The 27,749-nt window shown below is 40.5% G+C and overlaps 1 protein-coding gene across 1 annotated transcript in view; it reads right to left on the bottom strand.

Moving 5' to 3' along the window:
• Positions 1-27,749, bottom strand: part of CSMD1 (CUB and Sushi multiple domains 1) — a 732,674-nt gene that overhangs the window by 233,414 nt on the left and 471,511 nt on the right. Inside the window, exons 22-25 of the mRNA XM_044225749.1 lie at positions 25,887-26,078; positions 20,632-20,770; positions 17,050-17,237; positions 11,712-11,906 (exon numbers count right to left, since the gene is read on the bottom strand). Of these exons, the coding sequence (XP_044081684.1) occupies positions 11,712-11,906; positions 17,050-17,237; positions 20,632-20,770; positions 25,887-26,078 (714 nt within the window). The remainder of the gene's footprint in view (positions 1-11,711; positions 11,907-17,049; positions 17,238-20,631; positions 20,771-25,886; positions 26,079-27,749) is intronic.

Genomic DNA, 27,749 nt, shown 5'->3' on the forward strand with positions numbered 1-27,749 from the left:
TTTGCTCAAGAGATGAAAGAGTATTATTTTATGATAATAGAAGACAAAAAAAAGACAAAATGAAAGGAAACTGACCTAATATTTTAGGTCCACTGTTGCCTTGATAAATTGCATTATGCCTGCATGTTCTTACTCAGACACTAAAGATAAACACACAAACTGTATACTTCAAACACAATCCAACACTTGTGAAATTGATAAAAACATATGTAGAGAGGAGAGGCAAGATGGCGGAGGGGTAGAAGACTAAAACGACATCCTATCTCAGGAGCTGAGCTAGATAGGTATGAAACCATTCTAAACTATTTGGTGAAACTCAACAGGAGACAGACGAGAAGAAGAGCAGCAATTCTAGAAACAGAAAAGGAACCATTTTCTGGAAGGTAGGACGTGCTGAGACGTGAATCGGAAGCTACAGGAAGATAGACCACTGGGTGGGGGTGGGGATGGCCCCTGGCAAGGGTGGTGCAATTCCATCTCAGGCAAAGACATTTGAGAATCACTGAAACAGGCCCACCCCCAAGAAATTCAGCAAGACCATCCAGCCAAGACCGAGCTCACTAATCAAGGAGAACAGAGGAACTCCACTGGGGAAAGCAACTTATAGAATTCACGGCTTTTTTCCCCATGATCCTTTAGTCTTGCAGAGTTAAATTTCCTTTTAATTTTATTTTTTTCTTATTTTTATCTATTTTTATCCATTTTATCTATTTTTATCTATTTTCATCTATCTTTTTTAACTTTTCCTCTTTCCACTTTCAGCATTTTTAACTAGTTTATCTTAATAATATCTTTCTAAAAAAAAACTTTTTAAAACTTCATTGTTATAGTCATATTTTATCCCTTCATTGTATTTAAACTTATTTTTTGTATACATATAGGTTTTTTTTTTAAGATTTTATTTATTTATTTGTCAGAGAGAGAGAGAGAGTGAGAGCAAGCACAGGCGGACAGAGTGGCAGGCAGAGTCAGAGGGAGAAGCAGGCTCCCTGTGGAGCAAGAAGCCCGATGTGGGACTCGATCCCAGGACGCTGGGATTATGACCTAAGCCGAAGGCAGCTGCTTAACCAACTGAGCCACCCAGGCATCCCTACATATAGGTTTTTATTTCTAAAAAATTTGGGATACAATTTCTTCTAATAGATCAAAATATACTCTAATCTAGCACATAGCTTTGGTCTAGTCTCCAGTCTGAGCACATTCCCTCCTCTTTTTTCTTTTTTTCCTTTTTCCAACAAACTTATCTTATCCATTCCCTTTTCTAGGATTTTTTAAAAATTTTCATCTTTACAGTCATATTCCATCCCTTCATTGTGCTTACCCTTATTTTTGTATATATATACATATATAATTTTTTCTTTCTTTAAAATTTTGGAAGGTAATTTCTTCTAAGAAACCAAAATATACCCAAAATCAAGTGGGTGACTCTATTCTATTCACCAGTCATATATATATATATATATATATATATAGAGAGAGAGAGAGAGAGAGAGAGAGAGAGATGACAGATAGATAATTTTTTTATTTTTATTTTTTTAAATTTTTATTTCTTTTTTCCCTTTTCTTCTTCCCCCAGTTATGGATCTCTTCTGATTTGGTTAGCGTACATTTTTCTGGGGTTTTGCCACCTTTTTAGTATTTTATTTTCTTGTTCATATATTCTTATCTAGATAAAATGACAAAGCAGAAAAACAACACACAAAAAAAGAAGAAGAGGCAGTACTGATGGCTAGGGACTAATCAATATTGACTAATATTGACTAATCAATATCAATATGGATATTGGTTATATGTCAGAACTGGAGTTCAGAACAATGATTCCCAAGGTGTTAACTGGGCTCAAAAAAGGCATGGAAGATAATAGAGATAATAGAGAGACTCTTTCTGGACAAATAAAATCTCTTTCTGGAGATATAAAAACTAAAATCTAACTAAGTTGAAATTTTTTAAAAAAGCTATTAATGAGATGCAATAAAAAATGGAGGCTCTTACTCCTAGGATAAATGAGGCAGAAGAGAGAATTAGTGATATAGAAGACCAAATGATGGAGAGTGAAGAAGCTGAGCAAAAGAGAGGCAAACAACTACTGGATCAAGAGGGGAGAATGTGAGAGATAAGTGATACCATAAGATGAAACAGTATTAGAATAATTGGGATTCTGGAAGAAGAAGAAAGAGGGGGGGCAGAAGGTATATTGGAGCTAATTATAGTAGAGAATTTCCCTTATATGGCAAATGGAACAAACATCAAAATCCAGGAGGCGCAAAAAATCCCCCTCAAAATCAATAAAAATAGGTCCACAACCTGTCATCTAACAGTAAAACTTACAAGTCTTAGTAACAAAGAGAAAATCCTGAAAGCAGCTCAGGGCAAGAAGTCTATAACATACAATGGTGAAAATATTTGATTGGCATCAGACTTTTCCACAGAGACCTGGCAGGCCAGAAAGAACTGGCATGATATATTCAGAGCACTAAATGAGAAAAACATGCAGCCAAGAATACTATATCCATCTAGGCTTTCATTGAAAATAGGAGAGATTAAAAGCTTCCAGGATAAACAAAAATTAAAGAATTTGCAAACACCAAACCAGTCCTACAAGAAATACTGAAAGGCGTCCTCTAAGCAAAGAGAGAGCCTAAAAGTAGTACACCAGAAAGGAACAGAGACAGTAATAGTCACCTTACAGGCAATACAATGGCATTAAATTAATATCTTTCAGTAGTTACCCTGAGTGTAAATGGGCTAAATGCCTCAATCAAAAGACACAGGGTATCAGAACAGATGAAAAAAAAAACAAGACCCATCAATATGCTGTCTCAAGAAACTCATTTTAGACCTAAAGACACCCCCAAAGTTAAAGTGAGGGGGTGGAAAACAATTTACCATGCTAATGGTCATCAAAAGAAATCTGGGGTGGCAATCCTTATATCAGTATAATCCTTATATCAATATTAAAATATTATATATTTTAAGGCAATCCTTAAAATCAATTAGATTTTAAGCCAAAGACTATAATAAGAGATGATGAAGGACATTATATCACACTTAAAGGGTTTGTCCAACAAGAAGATCTAATAATTTTAAATGTTGATGCCCCTAACATGAGAGCAGCCAATTATATAAATCAATTAATAACAAAATCTAAGAAACATATCGACAATGATATAATAATAGTAGGGGACTTTAGCACCCTCCTCATTGAAATGGACACATCATCCAAGCAAAAGATCAACAAGGAAATAAAGGCCTTAAATGATACATTGGACCAGATGGACATCAGATATATTCAGAACATTCCATCCCAAAGCAACAGAATACACATTCTTCTCTAGTGCACATGGAACATTCTCCAGAACAGACCCCATCCTGGATCACAAATCAGGTCTCAACTGCTACCAAAAGAATGGGATCATTCTCTGCATATTTTCAGACCACAATGCTCTGAAGCTAGAACTCAATCACAAGAGGAAAGTTGGAAAGAGGGATGCCTGGGTGGCGCAGTTGGTTAAACAACTGCCTCCGGCTCAGGGCGTGACCCTGGAGTCCCGGGATCGAGTCCCACATCAGGCTCCCAGCTCCATGGGGAGTCTGCTTCTCCCTCTGACCTTCTCCTCGCTCATGCTCTCTCTCACTGTCTCTCTCTCTCAAATAAATAAAATAAAATCTTAAAAAAAAAAAAAAAAAGAAAGTTGGAAAGAACTCAAATACATGGAGGCTAAAGAGAATCTTATTAAAGAATGAATGGGTCAACCAGGAAATTAAAGAAGATTTGAAAAAAAATTAATGAAACAAATGATAAGAAAACACAACTATTCAAAATCTGTGAGACACAGCAAAGGCAGTCCTGAGAGGAAAGTATATACCAATACAAGCCTTTCTCAAGAAACAAGAAAGGTCTCAAGTACTCAACCCATCCCTTCACCAAAGGAGATGGAGAAAGAACAACAAAGAAAGCCTAAACCCAGGAGGAGAAGAGAAATCATAAAGATCAGAGCAGAAATCAATGAAATAGAACAGTAGAACAGATCAATGAAACTAGGAGATTGTTCTTTGAAAGAATTAATAAAATTGATAAATCCCTGGCCAGAGTTCTCAAAAAGAAAAGAGAAAGGACCAAAATTAATAAAATCATGAATGAAAGAGGAGAAATCACAACCAACACCAAAGAAATAAAAACAATTATAAGAACATATTATGAGTAATTATACACCAGCAATTTTGATAATCTGGAAGAAATGGATGCATTCCTAGAGACCTATAAACTACCAAAACCGAACCAGGAAGAAATAGAAAACTGAACAGATCCATAACTGGTAAGGAGATTGAAGCAGTCATCAAAAACCTCCCAACAAACAAGACCCTAGGCCAGACAGCTTCCCAGGAGAATTCTACCAATGATTTAAAGAAGAATTAAACTGAACTGAATTGGTACTGAAACTGTTCCAAAAAATAGAAATGGAAGGAAAATTCCCAAATTCATTTTATGAGGCCAGCATTACCTTGATCCCAAAACCAGAAAAAGAACCCACCAAAAAGAATTACAGACCAATATCCTTGATGAACACAGATGTGAAAATTCTCACCAAAATGCTAGCCAACAGGATTCAACAGTATATTAAAAGGATTATTCACCACGACCAAGTGGGATTTATTCCAGAGCTGCAAGGTTGGTTCCACATCTGCAAACCAACCAATGTGCTATAAAACATTAATAAAAGAAACAACAAGAACCAGCTGACACTCTCAATAGATGCTGAAAAGCATTTGACAAAGTACAGCATTCTTTCTTGATCAAAACTCTTCAGAGTATAGGGATAGAATGTACATACCGCAATATCATCAAAGCCATCTATGAAAAACCCAAAGTGAGTATTGTTCTCAATGGGGAAAAATTGAGAGCATTTCCCTAAGGTCAGGAACATGGCAGGATGTCCAGTATCACCCCTGCTATTCAACATAGTACTAGAAGTCCTAGCCTCAGCAATCAGACAACAACAACAAATAAATAAGAGGCATCTGAATCAGCAAAGAGGAAGTCAAACTCTCACTCTTTGCAGCTGATATGATACTGGAAAACCCAAAAGACTCCACTCCAAAACTGTTAGAACTCATACAATTCAGTAAAGTATCTGGATATAAAATCAAGGCACAGAAATCAGTTGCATTTCTCTACACCAACAACAAAACAGAAGAAAGAGAAATTAAGGAGTCTATCCCATTTACCACTGCATGCAAAACCACAAGATACCTAGGAATAAACCTAACCAAAGAGGCAAAGAATATATAGTTTTCTGTACTCAGAAACTATAAATTACTCATGAAAGAAATTGAGGAAGACACAAAGAAATGGGAAAATGTTCCATGCTCATGGATTAGAAAAACTAATATTGTGAAAATATCTATGCTACCTAAAGCAATCTACACATTTAATGCAATCCCTATCAAAATACCATCAATTTTTTTCAAAGAAATGGAACAAACAATCTTAAAATTTATATGGAACCAGAAAAGACCCCAATAGCTAGAGGAATGTCGAAAAAGATCACCAAAGTTGGTGGCATCACAATTCCAGACTTCAAGCTCTATTACAAAGCTGTCATCATCAAGAGAGTATGGTACTGGCACAAAAACAGACACATAGATATAAGGAACACAATAGAGAGACTAGAAATAGACCCTCAACTCTATGGTCAACTAATCTTCAACAAAGCAAGAAAGAATGTCCAATGGTAAAAAGACAGTCTCTTCAACAGATGGTGTTGGGAAAATTGGACAGCCACATGCAGAAAAATGAAACTGGGCTATTTTCTTACACCGCACACAAAAATAGACTCAAAATAGTTGAAAGACCTCAATGTGAGACAGGAATCCATCAAAATCCTTGAGGAGAACACAGTCAGCAACTTTTTTGACCTCAGCCATAGCAACTTCTTTCTAGAAACATCACCAAAGGCAAGGGAAGCAAGGGCAAACATGAACTAATGGGACTTCCTCAAAATCAAAAGCTTTTTCAAAGCAAAGGAAATAGCCAACAAAACCAAGGACAACTGACAGAATGGGAGAAGATATTTGCAAATGACATATCAGATAAAGGGCTAGTATCCAAAATCTATAAAGAACTTATCAAACTCAACACCCAAAGAACAAATTATCCAATCAAGAAATGGGCAGAGGACATGAACAGACATTTCTGCAAAGAAGACAAATAAGACAAAAAATACCATCCAAATACCAACAGACACATGAAAAAGTGCTCAACATCATTGGGCATCAGGGAAATACAAATCAAACCCACAATGAGATCCCACTTCACACTAGTCAGAGTGGCTAACATTAACCGGTCAGGAAACATCAGATGCTGGCGAGGATGCAGAGAAAGGGGAAGCCTCCTATACTGTTGGTGGGAATGCAAGCTGGTGCAGCCACTCTGGAAAACAGCATGGAGGTTCCTCAAAAAGTTGAAAATAGACTCAGCAATTTCACTACTGGGTATTTACCCCAAAGATACAAACATAGTGATCCAAAGAGGCATGTACACCCCTATGTTTATAGCAGCAATGTTCACAGTAGCCAAACTATGAAAAGAGCCCAGATGTCCATCCACAGATGAATGGATAAAGAAGATGTGGTATATATACACAACGGAATACTATGCAGCCATCAAAAGAAATGAAATCTTGCCATTTGCAGTGATGTGGATGGAACTAGAGGGTGTTATGCTAAGTGAAATAAGTCAATTAGAGAAAGACAATTATCATATGATTTCCCTGATATGAGGAAGTTGAGAGGCAGGGCAGGGGGTTTGGGAGGTAGGAAAGGAAAAAAAATGAAACAAGATGGGATCAGAAGGGAGAAAAACCTTAAGAGACTCTAAATGTCACAAAACAAACTGAGGGTTGCTGGGGGGAGGGGGGTAGGGAGAGGGTGGGTGGGTGATGGACATTGGGGAGGGCGTGTGATATGGTGAGTGCTGTGAAGTGTGTCTCTGATGATTCACAGACCTGTACCCCTGGAGCAAATAATACATTGTATGTTAATAAAAATAATTGATAAGAAAGAAAGAAAGAAAGAAAGAAAGAAAGAAAGAAAGAAAGAAAGAAAGAAAGAAGAAAGAAAATAAAGTGTCTTTTAAAAAAATGTAGAGAAATTTCATTTCATTCTCAGTAATTATTCTGTCCATATGACTGTGTTGATGTAAGAAATATATGGGTGTGGGCTTTTCCATAAATAAAAAATTATGATACTGTGATAAAAGAAAAATAGATATATACTTACTCTTTGGTAATCAATGTATTAAACAGATCATTTCCCAAATGAATAGAGTAACAACAGCATCATTACAGATGGTCACAAGAAACGTACTCATCCCTCTGGTTAATTGGAATATATGTCTCACATGTAAAGGCAACAAAATACCATCAGGTTGAAAGCAAACCAGAAATAACACAGCAAACACCCTGCCCCATGAAAGGGATCTAGGGTGTTTCAATTTCAGTTCTGACTTTATAGTAAATTTCAGTGAAGAAAAATTGGAGGCAACAGATGAATCACCAAGAAAAAAAAATATCCTACATTTAAAACAAACTAGTCCAAAATGCACTGACTGCATTCCAAAATATATGAACTATCAAAATGTTTAAAATATAGCTGAAGTCCCCTGATTTAACGAGTCATCTGAACAACCTTCAGTTATTGATTCATGCAAGAAATGTGCTTTTCTCCATGACAGATCCAAAATAAACTATGTGGGAGATAATTTCTGGCTTAATGATTTGGGAATTGAGTTTTACTGAAATGTAAATAAATAGCATTAATAAAAATTTATGTTTTATGCACTTTGAGGACTGGCAAATAGAAACAGTGCTTGATGTTATAGGTCTTCAAATATGGAAAAAGAAATAGTTTCTAATTTAAAATTTGACTATATATATATTGTCCAGATGTGACTTCATTGTTTATGTTTACTCTATGGCTAAACTATTTATTATCATTCCCCAATCAGTTCAAATTGCATTTAAGTTTCAAATTTCATTCCTCCAACATTATTATTTAACAAGGTCTACAACTCACCTTCTTTCTTACTTTTCCTTTAGTCCCTGTATATAATCTCTATTGAGATATCTGAGAGGGATTTGCACACACCTGGGAGGTACAGATTATTTATTTAATGGAATACAAGAAAACAGATACTGCAACTTTTACCTGAAGTGATATCCTTGTAAATGTGTTTGTACATCATGGATGGGGTGTATCTACTGGGAATTTCAGTGTGTGTGAATGCACTGGAGATAATGGGATTACACGCTCAACAGTCACATGCCAACTGGATGTGAGTCTGGGATCATTGCCTTTTGTTACCTGAAAATGATCATGTGTGCCATTTACATACAGATTAAAATGCATGTATAGAACAAAATGTACATAAAGAATCAAGATGTTCTATTCGTTGAGCATCTACTTTGCTCGGGAGCCTTATGCATACCCCATTCAATCTTCCCAGTGCTCTGAGGTAGAAATCCTTGCCCTCTGACTCCTGGACGGTGAAGCCAGGATTCGGCTGCCTCTAGGTGCATAACCCTGGGGCACGGCTCTAGCCCCACCCTGAGAACCCCCTTCCCAAACCATGAGGGTCCTCAAGACCCAGGTGGGCAGCTTGCAGGCCGCCCATGATCCCCGGCACCATGGCCCGTGGTGTGCACTCTCCAGGCCTTTCAGGAGCCACAGGGCTGGTGGTTTTCAATGTGAGGGCAGTTTTCTGGTGGCCAGCCGGGCTCCACACCCATGTCCCAGGGGCCCTCCTGCAGGACAGGGATGGGGCACAGGGCCCCCACGAGCAGGACCCACTGCCTGACAGGGGCCTGAGCTCACACCGTACCCTTCCTGTATTCCAACTAGAGGCTCTCCTCCTTCCTGCTTCCTGCGGGTGCCCTGCAGTGCCCACCACTGTGTTCACCTCCCAGGGGCCTCTCCTAGTTTTTAGTAAACTTAGCACAAAGGACCTGCGGCCTTTCTGTCGTTCAATCTCCCAAACCAACTCACGCAGTAACTTAAATATGTAGCTGTTTAGCATTTTTCATTAAATAGATCGATGGAGGGGTACCAGGGAGGCTCAGTGGGTGAAGCGTCTGCCTTTGGCTCAGGTCATGATCCCAGGGTCCTGGGTTTGAGCCCCGCACTGGGCTCCTTCCTCAGCCACAGAGTCTGCTTCTCCCTCTGCCTCTCCTCCTGGCTCATGCTCTGTCTTTCTCCCTTGCAAATAAATAAATAAAATCCTAAAAAAAAATAGATCCTTGGAAAGTATGGATTCATAAACCAACCTTTCTGATCATGATTTAAAATTCAAAACTAACTTATGTTACCAAGAGCTAAAAATCTACAAAATTCCCTTATAAAATTGTTTTTATATATGCGTATTATTTTTACATATATATGTACACATATCATGTACATGATACATACACATTTAATCTAAATGTAATATATATCTAATTTTTTAATTTAGCCTAATATATTTACTTATTCCTAATGCATTTATTTAAATATTATATATTTAATATACATTATTATATATTATGTTTGTGCATTACTAACAATATAAATAAATAATATATATTTATTATATGTTTATAGGTTTATTTCCCTTTATATTTGTAGGTGTGGATATGCTTATATATAAAGAATAATTCACAAATATAACAAGTGATTTTCAAACTTTCAAATGTAAAAAATAGTAGCAAACATTGAAACAGAAATTTTAGAGTACTTTTTAAGAATTTGAGATGAATGATATTTCCGGGTCATTTCAAATCTATGAGATGCTTGGACATTTTATTCTATATATGGGGCATTATTTATATTGTATAAGTGGTACTTGCCTTTTAAATGTAACTAATATAAGAAGGAATTTGTATTTAGTTCCTGTGAGATGTAGTCTATACATGTTTGTGCACTTTTAAGTCTATCTCGTACAGCTAAATGTCCACGTGACCATTAGGGTAACCCGTGCTGCGAGGCATGTTACCGTGTCGCTCTAGAGAGGCCTCGGAGGTCCGCGGGCTCTGGGCCACTTCCACCTCACCCAGGGGCTTGACCGTTGGTCTGGAAGTAGGTTCCAAACGTGTGGCTTTGCCTCTGGGCTGAGATCCTGCAGGCACGCCCACCACCACCCCATCGCTGGGCAGAGGCCACGGGGGCACTATCGATTTGCAACGGGAAACCCTCCAGGCCCTGACACACCCTTTGAAGGCACTGTATTCGGATGGGCCTGTCACGTTCAGACACGCATGGAAACCGCGTGGACACACGCGCCACGCAGGGACCACAGCACTTACACGCTGTTGCAGCTCTGCTGTTCCAGACCCCCTGGTCTCAGAGGCATCAGGGTTGTATCTTTATTATCGAAACGTGGAAGATTAGAACGTTTCAACAGGCTACAGATTGTTTCTTTCTTTTATTTTCTTTTCTTCAGATTTTTCCATTAAAAATGGCTTTTGGGGACACCCGGGGTCCTGGGATAGGGTCCCACATCGGGCTCCTTGCTCAGCGGGGAGCCTGCTTCTCTCTCTGCCTCTGCTGCCTCTGCCTGCTTGTGTGCTCACTCTCTAACTCTCTCTCTCTAACAAATAAATAAATTAAATCTTAAAAAAAGAAATGGCTTTTGGCCATTTGCCGATTGATTCATTTCTTCTAGAACCCTCTACGCAGGGCTTGCTGAGTGCCAGAAACTGGAGCTGGATCCTGGCAGGACAGGCTTCCTCAGACGAAAAGCTCCCAGGTTCATAAACACCGAAACCCAGAGGCGTGGTGCAACTCAGGGCATAAGGCACGTTTGTTTGGTTTGCTTTAATTTTTATGTGCTGACTTTTAAATTTCACCTATTTGGTCTGAAAGCACTAGTAACACTGTGAGCTGAACTGGGGGGTCAGCAAAAAGTTGGGGTAAGTTCAATATATCTAACTAAGTTGGTCCTTGAGCTCTTCCCAATATAACTTGGAAATCTTTTTTTTTTTTTTTTTCTGCCAAAACTCATGGGGTTTTACCCTCTTCTTTTTTAATGTGTGTCACTCTCAGAGGGGAGGACACAAGTCACCCGTCTAGAGCTGGAGGAGTTTTGTCTGGAGACTCTGATGCAACCACGGCCTAGAGTCACACACAGAGTGTGGCCACAGACCAGGAAATCTGTGTCGCCTCCTGTCCCTCATGGCCCAAGGCACCAGCCCCCAGGTTGCTCTCACCGCAGCGAGCTCTGGCCCTGAAGGTTGACCATAACTTATAATACGTGGCTCTATTCATTTAATGCCCATATAAAGAATTACAACGATTGGTATCTTGGGGGAAAATGACACATAAATATATATATGGAGAGAAATACAGACAAGAAGGAGAGACACAGAGAAACCCAGAAACCAACAGTGCACGGAGACACCGGATGTCCATCTGAATCTCTTATGCACCTTGGGCCTGGAATATGCAAACACAAAAGTTAAAAATGTCAAATTATCTAACTGAGGGAAAAAAACCAGCCCTTCCAGAAGCCCAGGTAATGGCCAATTCCACTAAATGGGGGAGAAGTGTGATGTTCTTGTGTGTGATCAGACGCCAACTCCTGCTAGAGGAACAGAGCACTGAAGTGTGGCAGGCTTTTAAAGGGAGACCAGGCATTCCAAATTAGAAGGATTATTGGAGAGAAACCTAGAATCCGTGCGTACCGTTGCAGGAAGGCAAGGCTTGGCTCCAGGCAGGTTTTCCGTCTGCTCCGATCACACACGTGATGGACGAGGGGTCCACGATCTTGTAGCCAGAATCACACTGGTAAGTGACACTTGAGCCAAGCTTGAAGTCTGTGCCAATTCTTGTCCCGTTCATTATATTTCCAGGGTCAAAGCAGGCTTCCCGTGGCTTCTCTGTGGAGGAAATAAATGTCAGCCGCACGAGAGCACAGTCTTAAGCTTCCGTCCCTTGAGCTGCTTACCGTTTCATTTGGTGCCTAGAACGGCTCAGACAGTACTCACAGACTGAACGATGACCAACTTATTTGTTAATTATCAAGTTACTATTAATAGTGATATGCCATAAAAATGATTATCAAGTTAAAAACTATCAGTTAAATATTATAGAAAATATTGTAGAAAAATAGGAAAACTCCTATCTAATAAAATTAGGTTTCTTTTTTTAACGACATTTTATGGAAGAATTGCTATTGAATTACCGTCATTTATGTTAAAAAAATACAGCATTATTGTTGTATATATCTTTTTGCTCTGGATTATAGTACTGAACCAAAGACACTGACTCAGGAAACGCTGAGGTCATTTTCCACCCCTGTGCTTAAATCCTGCTAACATGACATCACAGCACACGTTAGGAACAATGAGAAGATGGGCCGTCTCGGGAAGGCGGGTTCACGCAAGTTCGTGCACTTTCAGATACTGTGACAGCAGCCCGGCTGGGAAGACGTGGAGGGGAAGCGCCCCCCGAGCTTCCTGACGCAGAGCACACCCTCCCGGGAACGCATGGTTAGAGGAAAGCCAAATGCTGTGTCCGCCCTGGACTGGCCCCCAATCACTCAGCCTAACGACAGGAACTGCCCAGACGGTTCCAGGCCCATTTCGTACCAGGCACAGAGCCGGGGGCACGGCGGGCTTTAACCCAGTGCTTCAGCACGCCTCTGTGAGGACGGTCCCCAGCCCGCTTTAAACACAGAGAATCTGAACCTGCTGCTTGAAGAGTTAAAAATCTTTCACTAAAAACCTGTCTTTTCCTAAATATAAATACAAAACTGTCTTTGTAGCTTGTAGCTACATGGTTAATCCCAGTTAACTGTTAGTAACCTTAATATTTTAAATGTCTTTATATTCAAGAGATCTTCCAAAAACCTCTAAATGGAAATATATATATGTATATATGTACACACACGTACACATATATATGTTATATGTGTGTGTTTATGCATATATATGCTTCTATGTATATGTATATATATATTTATATATGTTTATAGGTATTAAATGTTCATAGATGTGTATATAGTTATACATCATTTCATCATTTGAATTGCTTTTTACTTATGCATGTCAACAGGCTTCATGCCATCATCAAAGCTCCTGGTAATGTCAGAAGCCTCAGGAACTGAATCTTACAGATCTCCAAGTGATCACTATAGATGTTACCTGAGATTTTCATCTTCCTTTTTTAGCTGAAAGGTATAAAAAGAGAATTTGGCTTCTACGCGTGTGTGAGAGACAGAGAAAGTGATTGGGGCCATCAGTGCCAACAGGCTCGAAGACAGCTTGAGTGTAGGAAATAAACATGTCTTTGCTCTCTGCTTTTGGCTTGACAATCCCTCCCACTGTAGAGAGTCTACCCGTCCGTTCCGCAATTCATTGTAGAAAATCCGGTGCTGATCACACACACGAAAGATCTCTGGAAATGATAAGGTATAGACTGCAACTTTTTTGGTGGGGATTCATATCGGTCCCTATTCAAATGCTTTCTTACTGATTGTCTGCATGTTGCTTATTAGTGATTCTACACACTCGTGTCTGGAGAAGACCCTCCTGAGAGACGGCAGATGTGTCACGAGAGATGAAGAATGACATGAGCTCTGAAAACTCTGCACATTCTCGTAGGAATGGATGCTATTTAGAAGAGGAAAAAGGTACAAAGTTTGGGAAGTTTTGCAGGAAAAAAGGAGACTTATTTAAATGTACTTATTCCATATTTCCCATTATATTTATGAAGATCTAAGTGTCAACATCAGACAAACAGAGATCTCTTTGGCAATTGTTGACTTAAATTGTTTAAAAATTTGTTTTCTTCTTTTTTTGTTTTCTTGTACAAACCCTTGTGTCCAGGGCTGACTTTTCAATAGATCACAGCGAGGAAGCTTGTTCTGCTACACACGAAACCCCAGCCCAGAAGCAGGGCATCTACACATGGTTTAGCACCAGGTTCCCCATGAACATGTGTTGCATGACAGTAGAGGGGGCGACCCTCTTTTCGGCTGCATTTCCGGGATGAGGGCCTCTCCACACGGGATCCCAATCCCAGTGTGTGGCAGGTTAAACTTTATGCTTAACTATAAGACTCTATTACGTTATTTACTTACATACTTTGGCTAAAATGAAATATATACTAAAAATACTATAGATTATATTATAATATATATCATTATATAATACATAATGTATTATAGATTATTTGAATAATATGTTATTATATACCTTATTATATTATACCATTGTTATAATATATATTATTGTATTATCATACTATAATGTATTATTATATTGCCATATATGTGTTTTACATATACTGCATTGTAACCAAAGCATGTAAATGTATGCAGACATATATATAAATAAATGCATATTATATGAATATATAATTTCTGTTAACATATAACTGATGACAGATACTATCATATGTAGAACAATGTAACACCTTTTTGCAGGCCCTTGTTCTACTGTTACTGGAGTTTGTCCCTCTGTACCATGTTGGGACCAGCATTCTAATCATTTTATTGAAAACCAATTTGGATATTTTGAAGGGCAGGTGATGTTGTGTTAATTCTTTGTAGCTGTGTGAATCCCATCTAGAGCAGAGAACATTTAGTTTAAGCAGAGCAGGAATGAAAAAATATGACTGCGGGCACTGGAAGGTTCATTCCCTGGCTGCCCGCCGGTGCCCGCCAAGCATACTGGGCAGCTAGTGGTCCAGGCATGGACACTTCTCCATACGCAGCAGCCCCCCATTCGGGATGCGTCCCCAGGCCCCAGGAACGGCTGGAAATGCAGACAGCACCAGGCCCTACGTATGCTTCATTTTGTTCTATTCATACACAACAGTTCAGCTTATAAATTAGGCACACTAAGAGATGAGCGATAATAACTAATCACAAAATAAAACCACCGTAACCATATGCTGTAAGTAAAGTTATGGGAGTGTGGTCTCTCCATTTCTCTCTCTAAATGTCTCACTGCCCTGTCCTCACCCCTCTTCCTGGATGATGCGTGAGGACAAGGTGCCCACGATGTTGGAAGTAAGGAGAATGACCCAGACGGGGGACATGGCGTCAGGTGACCTGCGGCCCTGAGGCTATAGCCGGGGGGAGGGGCATCTGCTTCAGGACAGACGTGGCGGACCCTGTCCCCCAGACCAAGACAGGGCAGTGAACCTCAGAGAAGAGGTCTCCCCCACATGACTCTTGCCTTCTCAGTCTCTTCAGTCATGTGTCCTTGTACCTCTCTGAGTTTAGTTGAATATTTGGTTAATGCCACTTACACGATTATCCGCTCGGTGTCACTAATTTGGATTTCTGACGGCAAGTGTCATCTTCGTTTCTCTAAACGTCCTGCGTCTAATCTTTCGGTTCCATTCTTCGGCTGTCAGTTCAGGGTGTTTCGTGATAAATCACGGATACCGTTTTTGCTCACAGTTTGTCCCGTTTTCTAAATCAGGACTTCATAACGTGTTGTGTTTTGCCATAGTTCACATCTGTTCTCCCTAAGGAGACACCCCTGAGCACCCCAGTCCTGGGGCCCTGCGGGGGGTCATCCAGGGGCCAGAGATGGGGGCTCGGCGAAGCTGCCCGTGACTCTACTGCTCACGTCCCAGCCCTCCAGGGGCGCTCGCCGGGGCAGCGCGAGCTACGGCTGCCTTCCTCTGTCTTCTGCTGGTTGTACTTGCCCACCGCCTCTACTGGAGCGCTTTCTAGACCTTAGGAGCTCCAGCCACTAGAGAGATGGCCGGCCTGGTCACAAAAAACCCAGACAAAGGAGGCAGGGCTTTCTTCCCACGCTTACTCACTCGCTCACTGATCATCTGTCCTAGAATGCCCTGGAGGGCACACACGTCAGAGCAGGCAGTGGCACACGTGCGGCCCTGTATTTAGATGCAGTGTGGATTCATTATGGACCGGGCATTGTCACGATGAAGTGCGTTTCTGTGAGTTCTTGTTAATACAGAAACTACCTGATGATACAGAAAATGCTTGAAAGTACTGTCTTCAATTATTCATAGACATGAACAGATCCCATCCCCAAAGCATAAGAACTCCTCTGATTGCTGAAATGTTTAGATTTTTTTCCTGCTGTGCATTTTAAGAAGAATTAGTAAGTTTGTAGGTTTTGCTGTTTAGAGGGAAATACATTAATTTTCTACTTAAAACCATGTAAGAAGACACATGCCCAGTGAGGAGTTAACAGAGATGAAATGTGTTTTGCACTGTATGTGACAATTTAATTACTAGTAATAAGTAACTCAAAAGTTTAAATATATGTATTCTCATTATTTTTTTTACAAAGCACTCACTACTGTGAAATGATATTCCATTAAATCCTTTTCTCTAATTCTTAGCAATATACTTTGCATTTTCTTTGTTCACATGAGAAGTGGATGTGAAAAGTATGTAATTATTTTCACAGAGCCTATAGCAAAACAATTAGTTTAGGGTGCTTTTTGTTTGTGATTTTGTCTCTGTCTGTTTTTTCTGGGTGTTTGATAACGGGATGGTGGATCCAAAACGAAGTTGGGGTCACCTGTCCGATGAACACACCGGAACCCCTGTCTGCCCTGGACGATTCATGGGACCAGGGCCCACAGGTGGTAGGACAGGGCAAGGGCCACGGGTATTACATGTGGAAAACCATAAATGCATCCAAGCTATTTTGATGTACTTAATCTTAGTCATTCTGATGAAATAAACTAGAAGATACTAAAACACGTATTAAAATAATTCTTCTATGTCATCAAACCCTTCCTTACACAAACCATAATTTATTTTTACACAGCCGTAAATTGGGGGAAAAAGAAATTATCCAGAGTTTTGTTTGTTTGTTGTGTTTTTTTTTCTTTTAGCTAAGGTAGAACTGTGTCTCCGCATTTTCTTCTGCGCTGGAAAGATCGATCTGTCTTTCCCCAGACAGATGACAGAGATGTAAGCATTTTACATACTAGACAGACAGGCAAGATGGCGGAAATAAATGCTTACAATGGAAACGTCCTGATACAAATTATTTGACGCACCAATGAAAATGGCCACAGTACCTTTAAATTCAATCGCGAATCCCGACAAGCCCACAGAGGCGTCGCTCCGAAATGCCAGGAAAACACTGTTTCCACTGCTCTCGATTCTTTCTGGGGCTTGAGAGCCCTGGAAGCTTCCAAGGAGAGGCCTGTTGGAATCTTCTCCTTCATAGATGTGCAGGAAGTCATAGCTGGGCTCCATGTTGAAACTAGAGGGAAGAGAACTCATCCGTTTAGACACCTATGACGCGCCTCTCATCCCTCTGACTAGAACGTTACTGGGATCACAGTGTGAGTCTCTTGGCTTCCAAGCAATGCTTGTTAAATCTTAGAACAACCCCATAGTAAAATGTAACAGCAATTTACATGTCAAAATAGCTATGCGTGTAACAACTATCCATGAAAAACACTGTCCGTATTTTACGGGGTGACCATTGTATTCAAAATGGTATGATTTTGAAGCTGATCCTAGTACTGAGGACTGAAGAGCTCTTCCCCACACTCATGAAATGGCTAAGGAAGTGTGGTTTGAAGGAAATGGGCTTAAAAGGGAAGAATTCCCACTGATACTTGATTTTTATGTGAATACTTTTAGTTTGAAAAACAATTACTAAAGTTTTGTTTAAAAATTCCTTTTCGTGAGCTTTTTGTTTGTTTTGTTTTGTTTTGTGTACTTTTAAAAAGGTAGCTGCCTCTCCTTGCTTGGGTAAAGCGGCTGATATAAGTCATTGCTGTGACGTCACAGAGTGTGGGGGGCACCTGTTCCAGCCCAGGCTTCCCCATCGCTGACTTCAGCCAATTATCCCTTTCCCATCCCCCTCCCCTGTCTCCACTCCCCTCTCTATCTCCCTTTCTTCTCTACTATTAAATATCCTGGTAATCCCCAAAGCTCTCAAGAGGGATTTGGCTTGCAATGTCTCCGCCATCTTTGATGAGAAAGCGGATGATAATCTGGGAGCTTCAGAAAGGAACACAGTCCCAGTGAAAGACTAAATGTGCAGAGGGATAAGATCTTGAGGAGATCAGAACAAGCCAACAAATTGGAGGAGTTTAAGTAATCCATTCTGGCCAGCATTCCACTTCCCCCATCTCTGAATCAGGCCTTTGAGTCCATAGCAAGGACTTATTCTAAGAACCTTCTACTCTCCTTCGAGCCGCCAACATGGGCTTTGTTATGGTGGCATTGTTTTTCTGCAGATTCAAGGGATGACAAGGAAGACAGCTGTCTTCAGACATCGCCCACCGATTCTAAAGGAAGTGACAAAGAGGGGGCACCACGGAGGACTCAACATTAATCCTGACCCCAGCTCAGCATCGTGCCAGCCTGCCTTATGTCAAGGCTACACTGGGTCCCGTGGGAGGTCCCCGGACATATTTACTAAAGGAAGTTGTAAAAGGTCTCCTAGTCTGATCATTGGACAGATTCCTTGAAGTCAGAAATGAAGAAGGAGTAAAAGAGCGGCAAGAGAAAGGATACAGGCACCAGCAGGAGCTGTATCAACCAAGTGGGCTTTAATTAGAATAAGAACTTTTTTTGTAATACCTAACAAGAATGTTATTAGAACCTGATCACACTGTGCCCTAAGAGCTGCTATAGGGAATTATCATGACATAATTTTCAAGCGCTGGAAATACAACAAGGCACAGACACAAAGCCTTCTGACTGCGCTCTCTCTCTCTGGATATACCATAATCCATGCGTAAAAGTCTGGAGTGAAATTTGTAATTCGTTACGATTCCATTTGTAAAATCCATCCGTATTTCTACTCATGCTAGCTGCACAATCCATGAACCCCAACGAGAGACCAAAGTCTGGCCCAGCTGTTGAGCCAAATTTCATTTGAGTCCCGGTGTGTGAGTAGAGCCCACAGGTGACGGGGCCTGAGAGAAGCCATCCCTCCCCAGTCATCCCAAGTACCGGGATGACTCCGGAGCTAGTGCTGCAGCTCTAGTAATACGCGATCTTCACTGGTAGTAAGGCCGGCGGCCACCCGCCCCAGCCTCACGGAAACACACTTGACTTGCCTCACATTCTTAAAACCGTGCATCTGGGCAGCACGGGTCAGGGTCTGTCCCCCTTTGCTGGGGTGAAACCCGTGTCCCCACCCACTGCTTCCGGTTCCCCCTCTATCTACTAAGTCGATCTGGTTGGGAGATCTCACAGTAATTCCCAACTATGTCAGTTTTCCATCAAATTGAGTCCACTAAGGACTTAGGGATCTAAAAGGTGGAAGAAAAGTTGGAGATTTTCTACTTTTACCTTCTTTCCAGAGAGGTGTGTAACATAAGTAGGAAACAAACAAACAAACAAACAAAAAACAGAACAAAACAAAACAAAAAACAACTTCTGTCTTATCACATGGACTGCCCTTGGGGAACCTTGATAATCAGTCACTGTGACACAATGGAAGATAGGAGACTCTTATTTTTAAGGTTCTGTGTTCTCTAAAAGGCTTTAATTGTTCATTTATTTTCCATCTCCCGGTACCAGTGGTGTCTCCTGGTGTTAAAGAAGCCACTGGTAGAAGTTAACATTCACAAAACCCACAAAGATGTCCAAAAATATAGCTGCAAATGTTCGGTGGTTTTGTGCAATAGCTGAGAGACATACTAAGTATTCATCAAGAGGCAAATTTATAGCAGCTTGGATAAATTCAAGACACGATCGCTTATCAGAATACTTAACACTGAGCACCACGGGCGTTTAAAATTACACTGATTCAGATCCCATCAGGAGGAGAAAGTGAAGGAAGATAATCACCACCAGGCCTGGAATGGTGACATAAACATCAGAAAAGGAAATGTGTTCAATTGAAAATAAATTGTAATTAGACCACTTCACCCCGGAAAGGTAAGAGGTCAACAGCATGACCTTTCGAACGTTTTATTTTTTAAAACGTCTCTTCCTTTAGTTCAAAATGCAGAAGTGGAGGTCTTGGGATTTGCAAAAAAATTCAATTATGATACACCAGATACAAGTAATATGATAGTCCTATAGAATTTATAAGACAATCAGCATGTTTGAAACTTCATCATCAAGTTTAGCAGGAGTAGGTCAGCAGTAATTGTTTAAGGAGTAACGTCTACTAATTCAGACTTTACGGCAACCGCATTGGGGGAACTTCCACTTTCAAGATTCTATCAAGTGATGATATCTCAATGATAATAAAGATTCTATCACAAATACAAGCGGCTACCTTTGGGAATGTCAGACAAGATGTGTGATGGGCGTGAATTCATTATCACACGTGTGGGGAATAGGAGACACTGATGAGATTAGACTAAGCCCATTTCTCTCACTGTTTTATTACTCTTCTTGACTATTCTGTAAATTAAGCCTTCTCATGTGGAACATACCGCATGTAAGATAGTATTTAAAAGTAATTCTTGCTGTGTCATGTCTGTCCTAAGACAAGTAGAATGCTCGGCAGCCAAGTCATCTATTTCCATTTACGTCCCTTTGCAGCCCGAGGTAGCAGCTCTCAGAACGAGATGGAGGGTTTCATTTGGGTAAAACTGGGCACTGCATGAAGGGCTACGTGGCATAATTTTTAGGTATGACCCTTAACATTCTGTCAACAGGGATTCTACAAGAGATGGTACCTTTTGAATATCAAGGCAATGACGAAGTCGGGATTCACTTTTATTCTCCAGTCACATTCTTTGCCCGGAGGATACGGCTGGGGGTAGTTCGGCGACAAGATGACCCCTGCGGGGCCGGTCAGGTTCCCCCCGCAGGCGGCTGTCACGGAAGAGGAACAATGCAGGTCAGCGAGAGACAGGACACCACTGAATTTAACAAGGACATGCCCTACCTGTTGGGTGATTGAACACTTTTCTAGGTGAAAATTTAAGACCTAGGAGGGCTGTGCATTTTCCGTGGCTTGTTCATGTTTATATAACGTCCCACCATGTTTTTAGGGAGGATTTTAAACTGCTGACAAATAAACTTGACTTGTTATAATTTTAAACTTTACAGATTACTTTACTCATCCACACTCCCAGGATGTGCGTGCGTGCGCAAACACACACACACACACACACACACACACACTTGGGAAGGGGAATGAAATCCCAACGAACAACATTTATGGTCCTGCTAATTCTTCTGTCCTCTCTGGTCCACAAAGTCATTGCCACATTGTTCTAGAAGGCATGCTTCCTGTTCGCTTGTGTTTCACGCTTGCCTGGCACAGTGTTTGATCAAGTCTTCAGGAAATATTTGTGACCACATATTTCTCACCATCCTCTGATAGGTGTATGGTTTGAGACACAATTCAGAAATGACAGAATTGACAAAGGTTAAGTGACACCCTGGAATAGGGAACCCGTAAGAGAGTGAGCTGGGACATCAGTCCTAAAAATATTACATGATCACAACGCTCCGTAGGCTTCCATCGAAAGAAGCACTTTAAATGATGCTGATTTTTTATACCTGTCACTTTTTAGTTACCTGGGTTGACATTTACTTTAAGAAGATGACAGTGATGAAGTTCAACCATGTTAACAGGCAAGCCAATTTTCATTCTTAAACCTCAAAACATTTAGGATGGTTTTCACGTAAGCTTTCTGTTAAATCTTCCATCATGTGGAAGGTGTGAAAACACTGCAAAATTCACAAGCATGTACATTTCAGATGCATTCAGGAACGTGCTAAGTTTATGGTTCTTCATATTAAATACTGTGGCTTGTCACCAAGTTGCTTTAAGGAATCAGCCCAGTTAAATTATAATGTTCCATCTAAATGAGATATTGTATTCGTATAACTGACTATGCATTTAGGGGAAAAAAAGGTTAAGTAGAGAAAGAAATACCCTAATTGGTAATTTTTTTCTACATACACACACACACACGACTTTTTTGGAAATTATATGAAGATACCTGTGTTCTAAATTTCTGTGATGGCTATGTTTTCTATACTCATTTAGTGCTTCTGAAAACAATGTTTTCAATAAATAAATAAATAAATATTTTATATATAAATATTTTATATACCATATATATTTTAGAAAGTACTAGAATTTGTTTTATACTTTCTATTAAAATTCAGTCTCATTAAAGGCAAACTCTACATAGCATCATAGGAAATACTTATAATGAATTCAGATATGCCTTCAAGAGTAATATGATACAATTTTCACAAAAATGGTTAAACCCACATTTCCCCAGCATGCAGTCTGATTTTAATAAACTCCGCTGAGACCACTGACTCATCAGCTCTCCCAGGAGGCTGCCTCTCACGGCACCAGGTGGAGAATGGGGTGCGGATGGTGGCAGGTGGCTTGGAGGTGAGGCACCGGGTACCCCAGGGTCTGGGGACATTCCACTGCACGCAGGGTTTGCAAAATGAAGAATGACAGATTCAAGCCACTGGCTTCCAGGGTGTCACCAGCAGGAAGAATCTGGGGGTGACACTAGGTACTGACTTAAGTGAATCAACAAAGGGGGTGTCCTGGTCTTATCCTGAACAGACCCAAGGAGGCATTTCTACATGAGGGGATCTGGAAACTTCCAGGGGAGTAATAGTACCGACTCGCCATGTTTGCTCTGTCGTTGGGTCAGGCATTTTTCATTTTAGCTTCATTAGGTTTTAATTTGAAAGCTTGCAAAATATTTTGGATAGCATGAGGAATGAGTACAAAATGTGACTCAGCCGCTCCAGGAAGTTCTTCGGAGGGAACGGACACAGAAATGAAAACCACTCATTTGTATTAATCCTCGGCACCTTGTTTGAAATCCTTCAGCCTCACTCCTTGTACCCAGTCACGTCTTCATCCCTCATGGTCTGAAGCAGCCCTCCTTAATGAGACACATTCCCGCATCAAAACATTCCTGCATCAAGACGGTTCCGTGTTTATGCCATTAAACAACATAACTAGTCTTGAAATAGCCTCCCTGCCGATCAGGGCTACATGTGGACACATAATGAATTTCTGTAAACTTAGGGTAAATACTTGCTTTTCAGAATTCTTAATAACTTGGACTTGGACAAAAGGGATTGCAAGCTATATAAGAAAATGGGGATACGGAGATTTTGAGGGACCTGCCACTCAGAACTAGAAAGTGGTGAGCATCCTCTGGTCTGGAGGCAAGTCCTCTGGGCTCCACTGAAAACCCCAAAAGGAGGTGCCTTCACCATTAGAGTCCTTTGGTAAGTGAAGAAAGGGAGCTATCCAAACCATCCACAAGAATAATCAGCAGCAAATGACAAGGTTGTGGAAGTATGGACAACATACCAGACCAGCAGGTGAGAGGTCAAGAGATTTCAGAAAAGAACCAAAAACAGGAGGAGAAGGACTACTAATAATAAAAGGGGGAAGATAAATTAGTATGCCAGCCAGTCGGGAAAGAACACATTCAAGTGGCCGAGAAGAATATGAAATAAAAAACCATTCAAACTCACTATTAACTTAAATGCCCTTTAAAACATCAAAGAATCATCACTTTCTGCCCATATCAAATTATGAGCTTAAAAACAATGGACATGAGGCTTCCCCACCTCCTTCGGGGAAAATTAACACCCGTGGCTCTGTTGGTGATGTAAATTGGTGCACAATCCCAAAGAGTTTTGAAAAATGTTTTAAAAGCCCTGGAAACACATAAATGTGTAGAAAAACATCATTTATAAATAAGCATGGATGGGTTTTGCAACAAGAGGGTTCATTTCTGCAATCATCATAGTAGAGGAGGGACGGAAGCAACCTAAGTGTACAGTAAGAAGGGATCGTGCGTTCAACGTTGGCCAGTCCACAGAGGTGCTGGGCAGTCATTACAAACTAGCAGAGAGTACACAGTAGCACAAAGAGGTCCTCCTTTAGTACTGGTAAGTCAAAGTGCAATTTACAAAAGAAGCAGGATGCTGTCTCTTAAAAACATTTTAAAAATACATTAGACATACATAAAATAATTATGATGCTTATTTATGCATGTTTATGTTAATAGTATTTGCCTCCAGGTAGAAAGATGACAGCTTTTTCTCCTCTTTTCTTCTCTTAACTGAAAATGTATTATTTTTTAATAAGGAAAAAGCTTAAAACATAAAATTAGAAACTGTCTGAAGTCAGCAGAGCAGACTTTACATGGGTGCTAAGGCATGATCACACTTGATCTTAGCCAAAAGGCCGAGAAGCGATGTGCTAAGGCATGATCAGCTGCCGTCCTTATGGATGGGTTTCTTACGGAGGACATAAGCCTCATTTCTGGGGGAAAAGAAATGTTTACAATGTAATGCAAAGATAACATTAATTTATTCCTGAATACACATGTTCTATTTTTCTGTTATATAATGCCTATGCGTGTAGGCCGGGCTGTCAACACAATTGATATTCAATTGCCTATGAGTGAGTTAAGCTTGTCCCTGGGGCCCACCCTCAAGGCAGAGGAAATGCTGCCTATATTGTCTGTTGAGAACTGGATTATTCAGCTCACAAAATATCTAGTCATTGGTCAAAGTTATATAACTAAGATATAAACTAATGAACGAGGATAGATTAGTTGGGAAGATGGTCACATTTTATAAGTGTCTAAAATCATGGGGACTGAAATATACTCTTTTGGAGTTTAACGGGTACCAGCATTGGTCTGGAAAGCACCTCCATGCGTTTGAAATCATGCAAAATGGGGGCGGAGGGAGTGTCCTTGTCCATTTAAAAGCAGAGACATGGTTTAAAATGATGCTGCATTTACAGGCAATCACTCTGCTTTAAAAAAGCAGCACAGAAATCTTGCAAGTCTCCAGAGGACGCGGCTGGAAGTAAAAGGCAGGACAGCGCCCTGGATTTACAGAAGGTAAACTCGGCACAAAGCACCCAGTGCACACGGGCCGCTCTCGGAGGAGGCTGAGCACGCCGAGAAGCGGAGCCACCAGACCTCACGCAGCCTCCCGGTGCGGAGCACTTAGTGGGAAGTTACGACCTGCGTATCCCCGCCGCACGGCGCCACGGAGAATGTCTCTACCGCTGTGTATATGACAATAAAAATCATTTCAATCACAAAATCCCCTCAAGTTCACCCTATGCAAAATGGCCCATTAACTATGTGCATAGCATTTCATTATCACTTCCTCTCTCCACAGATTAATTAAATTTTACATTTTTCAAACAGATCATGAAGAAGCACAAATTAAACCGTGACAGTTCATTAAAATAATAAAGTTCAGCAGAGTTTCTTTCAAAAATAAGATGAAATAGGTATTTACGGTGAAATATTTAACTGAATGAGGGGACAATCTGCATGTAATTACTATTTTATATAAAATTGTATAGTGCCCTAAAACCATACTTTTGATAGAATATCGTGGATAGTTATTCAAACTGAAGTCTGGAAAACCAACTGATACCCTTTCAATAAGGTCAAACGATGAAATTCTAGTGAATTTCAGAAGCATGTTTCTCTTTATCTTCATTTTGACAAAGCAGTATAATTTCTGGTTTTCAGGATTCTATTAAAATGTACCAATATTATAGAAGAACCATCTAAAAAAAAAAAGAAAATACTTCTTATTGAGTTGGTTTTGCTGAAGGGCATGTTTCTGTATTGGAAATGAGAATACCAATAGTAGGGTTATGAATGTTCTGGCACCCAGAATGTTAAATTACAGTAATTTGACTGACCCATACTTTTACAAGATTTGTTAAGGATAGGAAATGTTAGATAAATGTTGGTTACAGTACATTAAGTAAACTATTTTCTTTACTTCACCTAATAAAGTAAGGTTGAAAGGTTTACACTAAAATTTCCATAGAGTCTCTGAACTAGAGGGCATGTACGAAACTCTGGAGACATCGTTTTGTTTTATGGAGCAATTTCAATGATAACATGCATTCATTCCAAACTACAAAATGACTGTTGTGCCATACCTATGCAGGTAGGAGGGTCCGGCTGCCAAAAGAATCGGTTATTCAGCTGCACACAGGTGATTTTCGCTTGTCCTTGGAGCTGGTACCCAGGGTCACACTGGAAGGTGATGGTGTCACCGGGCTCTCTGCTATCCCCGTAGCGGGTGCCGTTCTGAGGCATTCCTGGATCGTTGCAGGTGGATGCCACGGAGGCTGCAAGACAGAGACAAGAGCAGGTCAAGCCACGGGAACAGGGTCCCCACCCTTACGTAGGCGTAGCAGCCCTTGGGTACGGAAGTCCTCTTGACTGGTGGGCATCACGACTCGTCGGTCCGCATGCGAATGTATGAGAAGTTTCTGTTCCCAGGGGTACATCCCATAACCTGAATCTTGATATTGGTTTCTTTGAACAAGCACAGGCAAAATTCGCTGAAAACGCACAGTGATGAAATAGTCAAGGAACTGTATCATGCCTTACTGAATACACACGCGGACACACACTTTCGCCTCTGATTTTCTTGCTAACATTACTTTCATGACATTTAAAATATTTCATTAAAGTACATCAATCGCAAAGAACCTTGAGTAAAACAGAATAGGATAAATTTACAGTCTGTGCCTTCCAGGTGACAACCAGCTGAGGTGACCGGATTGACGTTGGAATGGGAGCCACCGAGAGAAGGTGCAGGTCAGCTCAAACCAGGGTATTCTTAGTCTCATAGGGGCTACTTTCTTGGTAAAAAAACCAGTAACGCCATTTCACTCTCAAAAAATTTCTAACTTGAACAATAAGTTATATGGTCATCCTGGTTTTAACAGAAGCTCTAAAAATGATGACTTTGGGGTCAAAAAATAGTAAAAGTATTAGGAATTTCAAGTGAGCTTAATAGAGGCCAGCATCTGCCAACAAGCTTGTAAGAGAGCTTTCAAGGGACAGCTGGAGCACTGGAACGTGAGCCTCTGGCAATCATCAGGTGTGCATATTTAATAGACACACCCAGAGTCACGTCACACAGACAGCTCCCAGATCTGCTTGAAGCCAGTCAATGAGCATGCCTTCCTACCCAGATTTTGGTCCAGAATTCTAACATCCACATTGCACTGAAAGGAAATAGCCAGGAAAGTACTGGCTATTTTCTCCAATTTCTGTAACTGCTACGTACTTGACGTTCTACTAAAAATTAGGAAGACACACATCAGGGTCCAAAGCTTACAAGAAGAAAAAAAAAAAAAAAATATATATATATATATATATATATATATATATATATTCCATTTTCACTTTCAACTACAATGGTGAGCTCTGTCCCTCTTCACTGCTGAAGGGGCTGTGACAGAAAGCTAGCTTTTCTTGCGGCATGCTCCAGGGCAGGTAACACTTGTTGCTGAGAAAGAAAGATGAAAAACAGCTCTTGCCCAATGGCATGCCACCATGCTGTGTGCAGCATGGAGGTCCATAATGTTTATAGATGTAAGGTCCATCACGCTTTGATGTCTGTGTTTTGAGTTTCTTATTTGGTTTGGTTTGGGAAATCCTGGGGCATTGTTATATATTTGGCAAGATAGAAGAAATTTAAATAAAAGATAGGAGATGCAAAATGTGCAGGACCTGCTCTTTGTTCTCTAGGGATTTTTAATTAACTTACAGCAGAACGAACAATCCAAGACAAAAGGAAATGGTTCAACGGCGCAGATGGAAGGAAAGGATGAGCATCAAGGGTCCGGAGAGACGTCCGACTTGCTTCTGATCCCAGCCTTGCTCCATGGGATGCAGATCACTTGAGCTCACTAACCTTCGGGTAACTAATCAGGACAAATGCTAACTGATCAAATCTGTCGTGACCGCGGATGTGTGATAGCTCCTGGCTCTCCCCCTGGTGTGCT

Source organism: Neovison vison, chromosome 11, assembly GCF_020171115.1.
Source record: "Neovison vison isolate M4711 chromosome 11, ASM_NN_V1, whole genome shotgun sequence".
NCBI lineage: Eukaryota > Metazoa > Chordata > Mammalia > Carnivora > Mustelidae > Neogale > Neogale vison.